We start from the raw sequence: 9,814 nt of genomic DNA, 5'->3' as shown, positions 1-9,814 counted from the left end.
TTACCTATCTGAGGTTAGCTCAGTTAGGGTACCGTTACCCACTTCTGTTAAAAATGAGACTAAATATGTATTTTTGCATTCTTTTATGTCTCTCGAGTTTTGTAAAAATTAAGAAACCAGAGTTATTGGTCTAATGATTAAGAAATCAGAAGCTCAATTGAAGGAATGGTTAGTCTGATGCAGAAGAAACCAAAGTTATAGACCCATATCTGCATTGTATGAACATATCAAGCCCAACCCATTGCAGGTTCAACAATGACATCATTATACCCATAAGCTGTCATATTATTATGACCATCAGTCATGGACTCCACATCTGAATCTCGATAAAGATAATGAAAAGGATTCTGCAAATATACAATATCAACATCTGATAGAAGAACACCATAACCGAGTTGCAAAAACTCTCTTAGAATACGAAATTTCGGTGCTTTTAGCTATTGCAATCCATTTCACCCACTCCAGGATGCTTTTCAGATGAGTGTTCAGTATTAATTAAATATGTGTTGACTGAAATAAGAAAGTTTTAAAATGCAAACGCGAGCTATGCCGTCCATTTTACCCAGCTAAAAGCAACTATAGATTTAATAGAATTCAGCAAAAAAAAAAAAAAAAAAAAAAAAAAAAATTTCAACCCATAGACAGCATGGTTCCCTCCTGTCCTCGCAATTGAATCAATACCTTCATTTGGATCTCTCTTATACATCAGAACATATTCTGATTCACAGAATTGGCAATCTCTTCATCCAAAGCAACAACCACATAATTGGGTATACCCACTCTCTTGATGTTAGTGAACCAGACTTCCAACATGTCCAACATGTTAGACCAACAATTCCTTCAATTGAGCATCTGGCTTCTTCTACATCACACCAATAACTCTGGTTTCTTAATTTTATAAAACCCTTAATTTTTTGATATTATTTTCTCTTATTATTTTATGTTTTTTATGTTTGAAGGCTAAATACATATTTAGCCTCATTTTTAACAATGGTGGATAACGAAACCCTAATTGAGCTATCCTTAGTTGGATAAAGTGTCAAATTTCAAACCATGGGTAGACAACTTGAATTGCAGCCAAACCACAGATAGAAAAGTTGTAATTAGCCCTTATCTAAATCTCTACGGATCCATTGCATAGAAGCAATGGACATGTTAAGATATAGACAAATGAAAATTATTTGACACATGTCTAAATCCCAATAGATCCAGTACACAAAAACACTAAACTCAAGCTGAGTTCTTTATTATGTAATTCTAAGCCTATTGATCAACTCCCATTTTTTTATATAAAAAAAAAAAAAAATAGTCTATTGTTCAACGGTAACAGACTTTATTGTCTATTTGAAACCAACGTGTGATTTAGAATTTGAATAAATATTTAAAAGTACTAATTTATATTAGTTTACATGCTGATGATGTGATGAACTTTAATTTACTAATAAAGAAAAATGATATGATATTTGCATTATAATAATTAAATTATTTAATTAATAGGTCATTTTCAGTTGGTAAAATTTCTTGTGCGGACGCTATTTTTATATATATATATATATATATATTCATATCTGTCATTCCTCACAAAACAGAAGTCTTGAATCTTCTTAATGAAAAATCGTTGTTGGTGAAATGTATTGTCATTTATGTTTCACCCGATTCATTAGTCATATAGATTCTAGTTATCTCAACAAGTAAAAGTTTTAATGATTGCATAAAAAATTTAGGGTTCGTTTGGAAACAACTTATTTAGCTGAAACTAAAAATTTTTTACTGAAAGTATTGTAGATAAAGTTAAAAGTTAGCTGAAATAGTATAGTGAGACTCATGAATAGTACCAAAAAATGCAATGAGACTCATGAATAGTTGCAAAAATAAGTTAAACAGTAAAAGAAGCTAGCAGATATAAACTATCTCAAACACAACCTTAGAACTCAATTCCTGCCTATACCAAAAGTGAATTAGATGTCTTGCAGATGCCATGGTTGAAACTCTATATCCAAAAAAAAAAAATCATTAATCCTCCAATATCTTCCCCTCTTTGCGATTGAACCCACTACACTACTAAAAAGTAAAAACATTCATTTCAAACATCTTTTTTTTAACAGAAAACCTTTATTGAAAACCAAACAGGTAAAACAAAACATCTATCTATTTTTTTTTTTTTTAAAAAGAACAAAACATCCACCTAGAATTCACCTATTCTTGAAACTTCATTGAATAAAAGTAGTAGTAAAACCAGGTTGCTTAAACAACTTTGAAGCAGTTGGATCAATTTAATTTATAGTATACAACGCACGTGATGATGGTACAGCCTGGGTCTGATTCACCAAAGTTGTCGTGTTGCACACTTGCACCTCACATTTTTCTTTCACAACCCGCAACCGCAAAGCCACATTTTTGGCGTTTTATTTTATTCTCTACTACTACTATATTTTCCACCACTTCAGATTCCTAGTACACACTGTATTCTCTATTCAAGGATTTATCACATAACCGACCCGTCTCAATGGCATTTTGCTGGTCCTCCCTAGACTCCTTTTGCATAAGAGGTTGAAAATTCTGGTAGAGTAGCATATTTGAAACTTGAAAGTGACTACAAGGCACTCAAAACAAATCCTAGTATACTGTACCCATTACTAACAAGTTTAGCAGCACATCAATGCATGACATCTCATGCCAACAAAGAATAGCTGCATCCAAAATTGCAATGGGGTCCTAGTTGGGTTTGATTTGAATTTTGATTAAAATGAGTGGATGACACCCAATCCGAAGTCCAAAACTACAGATCAAAATTACCTGCACTGAGTTAAAAACATAGTGGGTCAAGTAGATAACAAATTTCCACCTAGAAATGTGGTACAGCGGTTATGGTCTTGGTACAGGTAGATCTTTAGTTGCAGCCTCCAGGGATGAGAGAGTGACATTGATTTGGCTTATTAACACCTCTACTAGCGTTCTGGGTGGGACTGAGATCAAGTTATGACTCAACTCACTTGAGGGAGCCCGCAACCTCTCGTCTGTGTAGAAGAGTTACTACGATCATGCTAGGTCGAGTAAGCCATAGCTGGCCTCCCTCACCCTCTTTGTTTGGGAGGAAAACTTAGCTAACAAATTTGAAAATGAGTGCCAAGAATAGCCCCAGAATATACAAAATATAAGTGCTCAACAAATGGAATTTGCAACTGCTAATAATCCAGAAACAAAGAAAGAAATTTGCCTTGTGACCAAACCAAGATATGTACATAACCAAGAAATTTGCTTATGCTCAAATGAGTTAAAATTTTTATTATGCCGCAAAACATTCAGAATTCACATTGAATATCACAAGTTGTAAAATACACAATATATAGCACCCTTTCCAGCTAAATATATACCTTAATATGCAATTTTCAAGTTAAGTGACCTTTCGATACAACTTATTTTCAGCTTTTTGAAAATGGCGACTGAAAAATGTAGGGGACATAATTACATAGATCTAATCTTGATACACCTTCCGGACCTTTCATCTGCATGCTTTGGCCATCCCCTGGCTTTTGTGTAGCTGTATACAAAACTGCCAACAAGACTTGTAAGTCTGACATGGCTCGGCCACTTAAAATGACATGTCGATGGCCTCATGATCTGGGGTCCTATATGCAAAACCAGATTCATCACTTGAACGCCTCTTGACCACACTTGCCCTTTGCACTAAACGCACCAATGATTGCACAACTTCGGACATGGGAGGCCGAAACTCAGGTTCCGGCTATACAGAACACCAAAATTGTAAGTTAAAAGATTCTAAAAAAATAAACATAAGACAACCAAATAAGTATGCCTATAGGACTAACAATGAAGTGGTTTCAAACATGAATAGGTCATGTTTGTGACATACACCTAATAATATAGAGATGAATGTATGTTTGAACCAAACTTTTACAACCAGATCAAAGATTTTTGAAGCATAAAGCAATGAACTGCTTTTTTTTTGGCTGGTGCTATGTAGCAATGAGCTTCTTTAAATGGTTAATTCCTCTTTGTTTATCAGAATCTAAACACTATCTTAGATTCAATCTGAGTATTAATTAAGTCTTTTACCTGTACACATATTGCAATGATGTCAGCAAATCGTGACAAAGACTTTGCAGGATACATGCCATTCAGGGCAGGATCAACCATTTTTGCCAAGGCATCTATATCATGGAGTTGTGGGGTAGCCCATCTCACAAGTGATTGTTCTGATCTCACCCTTGAACTATACAACAGAAGAATATAAGCATAGAGGAAAACTGTGTGGATAAGACAACATCAAGAATAATAAAGAAACTGCCACAAAAAATCCAAAACATTAACAAGGTTTCAAGCAATGTAGGACACTTCTACCTGTCTAGCGGCTTTCTACCAGTCAAAAGCTCCAACATCACCACCCCAAAGCTGTATACATCACTTTTTACAGTGTATATCCCTGATAATGCAAATTCCGGAGCGCTATAACCAAACGAACCAACCATTTGAGTTGAAATCTGTGAAGCATCAAGAAGACAATTTTTCAGGCCAGCACACAACAAAAACTGTGTAGACAGCAAGCACCAAAATGCACAAAGGAAATGAAATCCTTCACCAATCCAGAAGCATAACATAATTCTGTTTATCTACCTGCCGCTCTGTGTTTGGAGTTAGAGCAGCCAAACCACAGTCTGACAAATGAGGATTGAGCTCTTCATCAAGTAAAATGTTTGCCGATTTGAAGTTTCTATGTACAACAGAAGGCAAGCACACTTCATGCAAATACCTGATAATCAAAACTATAATTTAGAAGGGAAATTGAAGAAAGTATTGGAGCACGCAGATACACATCCCAACCCACACAACATAAACACTTATGGGTGAAAAAGATAGAGAATACTTAAAGTTTTATACACATATAACATACTCTAAGGCTCGAGCAGTTCCAAGGGCTATCCTAACACGTGCATTCCAAGTCAGAGTCTTGCTACTATCTTCAGCAAAATGGAGTATGTCGTGCAAACTCCCATTTCCTACATACTCATAAACTAGAAGACGCTGTCCATGCTCTGCACAATATCCAGCCAGTGTAACGACGTTCGGGTGCCTCAAACGTGACATATTTGAAATAGCTTCAAGAAAATTATCTTCCTCCTGTAGTGACAGTGCTGCATTGTCGATCTTCTTAATGGCCATTATCTAGATAAACAGAAGATATAATGATTAATTCAGTGTCATCCTTGTTAAAGGGAAAAATGAGGTCATCAAGGGTTATGACAGCACAACAGCGAATATTGCTATAATTTTTAACGGCAATACAACAACAGCAAAAATAAATATATAAATTTAACCATAATAAAGTAAAATCACCTTTCCATTAGTGAACTCTGCTTTGTAAACACGACCAAGGGAACCTTCACCAATAAGAAATTCTTGACTAAAGCTATTTGTTGCTGTCTGGAGAGTAGCAACAGTATATGAGGTTGCAGTGATGGGCGACCTTATTCTCTTTACAGATCCATTTTTCCCTTGCATCCTATCAACCGTTGATTTTTCAGCAGGTGGGGGCTTCAGATCTGTAACTGCAGCCATGCTTCTTACTATCTGCTCTTGCATCACAGTATTTACTGTAAAAAGAAAGGAGGAAGTATAAAAACAGTCAGAATGTCACACAATAGCATTCAGTCTAAAATATCAAAGAGAGTTTTAAAACCATTTTGACATGAAGGAGATATTCAGATTTTACTGAAGATTGATTTGTTGGTAGAACAACTGATTAACCTGCACAAATTTATTTACTAACATCTAATACTTCTGCAAGATAGAAACATGAACTTGTTTTTGTTGCAAACCTAACAGATTTTACAGTTTATTTCAATTGATTTGCTTTCATAAAAATCATGGCCCTTCATAAATTAAAATTTCCAATCACAATAAAGGCTAGCTTAATAGCAGAAGAAAGAGTGAGATTGAGAGAACAAAGAACAAGGGAAAGAGAATCTACCATTACTTGTTCCAACTGAGAGACTACCCTTCGGAGTCCTAGCACCAGTGTCCTTCTTTTTATTCTTTCGAATGCAAAAAACAAGAAGTAGCACAACTAAAGCCACAAACACAGAACCCAGGATTATGCCTACTATAGCCCTAACTGACAATCCCTTATCAGAATTAGATGATCCACCATTAGAATTCTGTGCGGACGGTGCATGAGATCCAGAATGAGTGCGATTAGTAGCTGATTTTCCAGGAGGAGGTGGGGTATATGGTGGTGGAGGAGGAGCGGGACCATTGTCAAATGAATTTCCATCATATCTGTTTCATTCCTGAAAACTAAGTTAAAAGTGTTGCAAAAGGTTGAATTTACAAATTAAATTGGCATATAAGAAACAAAACAAGATGCATGACCACTTACATAAAATTAGGGATTGAAATAATATTTTGAGGTATCCATCCATTGAATTGGTTGTTCGCAACATTTCTGTGGAAAATATAGGGTGTAATAACAGTAGGAAGGTAGATAATGCAACTCTAGATCACAAGATATAAAAAGAGAACTTACAGATTAGTCAAAGGCAAACTGGTAAGAACATTAATAGAACCAGTCAATTGATTGTTCTGCAAATAGCTGCCACAAGTTCAGATATCATGAGACGTTTAAACAAAAGTGCACAAAGATTTAGAACAATGCCACTTCAAGAAAAAGTAGCACAATTAAATACTCACAGCGAAGAAAGATTGGATGCCAAACCCAAGGAAACTGGAAGATCTCCAGAAAATTTGTTGGAAGAGAGATCCCTACATTCACAAGCAAGATGGCACGATACATAAACAATCTCAAAAATAAGGAAATAATCTTTTACTGCAAATTATCTGAAAATATGGATGAGGATTAGTAAAAAGTGAAGAGGATATGGCTTGAGCATCACATGAAGTCTCTCACTATCTCCCTCTGGCTAATCGTACCCTCTCAAATTAGAGAGCTTTCTTCTCCATCTAAATCCCATCATCACCTCTTCACTGACAATTCAACCATGAATTCTATCCAAGGTAATCTGAAATAAATTTGTAATGGGGCCTTTGTATATGAATTGAACTAATTCCAAGGATCATTTAGTGCAACTCTGTACACAGTGACTTTTTTTTGCATTCAAGAAATGAAAGTGCTGAAAGAGAAAATTCTTCATCACACTAAAATAAACTCAGCAATGCCTTTTTTTTTTTTGGTTACTAATTTCAGTTTCAATAGAAAACAAATTGAACTGCCAAAAAAAAAAAAAAAGAACTGTGTAAAACAGAAAATGAAAGCAATAAGCCAACTGCTAATAGGATGAACAATCATGAATATATTTATTTGGTTGAATTTGCAAATTCCTAAATGTAATAGGATACATGTCCATGATCTTCCCCGCCACCGGTTTTCTGGTCTTATTTAGTAGGCATGATTAACAGCAGTACACCACAATCATATAACAAATCCTACGAGGGCATTCTCCACTCTCAAACCCAGGATAAATATCAAAAGTTTCCGATTTGATTTCTACAAATTAAATTCAGTTCAATAAGTGACCTATATTTAAACATAAGGATCGATAAAGAGAATCGAACTGGTTCAATTTATTTGATTGACCATTACATTGAAGTTGCTAGGCACCCTTTGACAGCTAAACTGCTAAAGAAATCAACAATAATCGAATGAATATGATTTAAAAAAAAAAAAAAAAAAAAAAATTATAGCAAGGTATCTTACAAGGTTGAGAGGCCAGAAAGATTAGCAAAAATGTCTCCAATTGATTGGGAAAGTGAATTACGGCTTAAGTTCCTGTAAAAAGGATTTTCAAAACGGGAAATAAGAATACCTCCAAATTGCAACTAAAAGCATAATAAGTGAATTGAAATTTCATAGCATTCAAAAAGCCACTCACAAATAATGGAGTGTAGGCATGATCTTAAGAGAATAAGGAAGATTCCCAGTTAAGTTGTTGCCCGCAAGATTTCTGCATAATACAATCAATAAGAAGTATTGCATCAAATAACAGAACTACAAAAGTCATGACTTCAAAACTACAGAAACAATCAATAAAAGTTTGAACTTACAGGCTTGTGAGATTTGGTGGTAACTGATATGGGATGGTATCATGAATGCCATTGTCACTCAGATCTCTAACAAACACAAAGTAAATCGAATTAATAACTCAATTAACCCAAAATTAATACAATCCATATAACATAAACAAATATAAAGCAATAACAGGCTCACAATGTTCTCAACGACGCGAGGGCTGAAAGCAAGTATCCCATTGTCCCATTGAGTTTTAGTCCAGAAATGTTACTGATACAACAACAACAACAACAAGACCCATTAACAAAAAATTGACTGATTACACTACCAAATTCAAATCAAGGAATCACATTTACTTTCATACATGGAAACAACAGCTGAGCCTTCACAGGTTACCCCTTTCCATGACTCTACGCAAGGATCACCGCCACTACTTTTCCAATTAGTTAGCTGAGAAGGACTATTTAATGAGGTGAACAAGACCTGAAGAGATTGAGCTGCAACTCAAAATAAACAAAAAATCAAAACCCAAAAAAAAAAAAATTAAATTAAATTAAAAATAAAATAAATTACCCATTAGGTTAATGAGAAAGTTGTTTAAAAAAATAAATAATAAAAAAAGCAAAAAGTTCACATCTTTCAACTCGTTTAGTTTTTCTACATTTTCTGGGCAACCAAACGGGGTTTAAAGGATTAAACTTTGCAAAAATAAAATCATAAAAAAGAAAACCCAGTGCCCAGATAGTCAATGCGCATTTCCCAACATCTAAATCCAAATTTACTATTTTAAAAAAAAACTAATTCAACCAAGCCGATCAAACACAACAATATATACCAAACTGATCGCAATGAACCAAAAAGTACAAAAAGAAAAGAGAAACGAAATGTACCGTCAGAAGGGTCGGTGGTGGCTAGAACAAGAGGTAGAGCAAGAAAGATCAAGGCAATGAACAGTGACACAGTGAGTTGAGAACGAGTTAGAGAGTGCGAAAAAGCAGCTTGTTTGTTAGCCATTGTGAGCTGTGATAGAGAGAGTGAGAGTAATAAGTCCAGTGTTGTGTTTTGCGGGCGGAGCAGTTTCAGAAGTGTGGTTCAGGTGAGGTAGAGTACATGCAAGAGCAACATGGACTCTCAGCAGAAGAAGAAGAAGAAGAAGAAAAGGAAGAGAGGTTGTTGTTAAGGTTGAGATCACAGCAAGTGGCTCTAGACATGGTCATTAAGAAAGGGACAGAGAGTGAGATGGAGATTCGAAGCTTGGAGTTAAGAAGAAAGAGAAGAAAAAAACACAAACCATGACAAACGTATTCAATGAAAAAAAAAGAGTGTTTGTGTGTGTTTGTGTGCATACGTGTTGTTTTTGTGTGTGTGTGTGTGTGTGTCGGTGAAGAAAGGAAATTTTGGTTAAAAGGAAAAAAAAAAAAAAAAGAAAAGTAAAGAGAAAAATAATGTAAACAGAGGAAAAGGTTGTTTGGAGTAGGCAAGGAACGTATGATTATGAAGCTTTTGAGGTGTCTCTTTCTCTCTCTCTTCTGTGGTCTTTGACTATGGGTTTTCCCATGCTGGCTTTTTTTTTTTTTTTTTTGAATCGCCTAAATTTCTCTTCTCTTTGGTATTTCAACACCGTGTCTAGAGATTTGCCATGTCGGCTATCAAGATTGAATTGAGTGCATTTGAAATAAGAGCATAGGTACCGTGCAAAAAATTTTTTTTTTTTAAAGTAGTGCGGGGTCCTTAATATTTTTACAATTTTTTTATAATAAATTGTTATTG

The 9,814-nt window shown here is 35.0% G+C and overlaps 1 protein-coding gene across 1 annotated transcript; it reads right to left on the bottom strand.

Annotated features, from left to right (window-relative positions):
- Positions 1 to 3,254: 3,254 nt before the first annotated feature.
- LOC112020208 (protein STRUBBELIG-RECEPTOR FAMILY 8) lies at positions 3,255 to 9,414 on the bottom strand. Its single transcript, XM_024052769.2, has 16 exons — positions 8,935 to 9,414; positions 8,409 to 8,541; positions 8,243 to 8,314; positions 8,080 to 8,145; positions 7,908 to 7,979; positions 7,733 to 7,804; positions 6,709 to 6,780; positions 6,545 to 6,610; positions 6,398 to 6,463; positions 5,990 to 6,297; positions 5,356 to 5,612; positions 4,913 to 5,184; positions 4,636 to 4,771; positions 4,363 to 4,502; positions 4,078 to 4,234; positions 3,255 to 3,745 (listed from the first exon to the last, which is right to left on the bottom strand). Exons 1-16 carry the CDS (start codon positions 9,056 to 9,058, stop codon positions 3,593 to 3,595), a joined length of 2,166 nt encoding a protein of 721 aa, XP_023908537.1. The 5' UTR covers positions 9,059 to 9,414; the 3' UTR covers positions 3,255 to 3,592.
- Between the last annotated feature and the right edge of the window lie 400 nt (positions 9,415 to 9,814).

The sequence above is a fragment of the Quercus suber genome, unplaced genomic scaffold (genome assembly GCF_002906115.3).
Source record: "Quercus suber isolate HL8 unplaced genomic scaffold, Cork oak 2.0 scaffold_168, whole genome shotgun sequence".
Taxonomy (NCBI): Eukaryota; Viridiplantae; Streptophyta; class Magnoliopsida; order Fagales; family Fagaceae; genus Quercus; species Quercus suber.
The sequence above is the reverse complement of the archived record's forward strand: the minus strand, read 5'-3'. Positions and strand labels throughout refer to the sequence as shown.

Excerpts from the sequence above, each read along its gene's own strand:
- LOC112020208 (XM_024052769.2), bottom strand. The coding sequence starts at position 9,058 with ATGGCTAACAAACAAGCTGCTTTTTCGCACTCTCTAACTCGTTCTCAA. Across the intron at positions 7,980-8,079 it reads CCACCAAATCTCACAAGCCT|AAATCTTGCGGGCAACAACT; the intron begins GTAAGTTCAAAC and ends TGTATTATGCAG. Across the intron at positions 6,611-6,708 it reads GCATCCAATCTTTCTTCGCT|CTATTTGCAGAACAATCAAT; the intron begins GTGAGTATTTAA and ends AACTTGTGGCAG.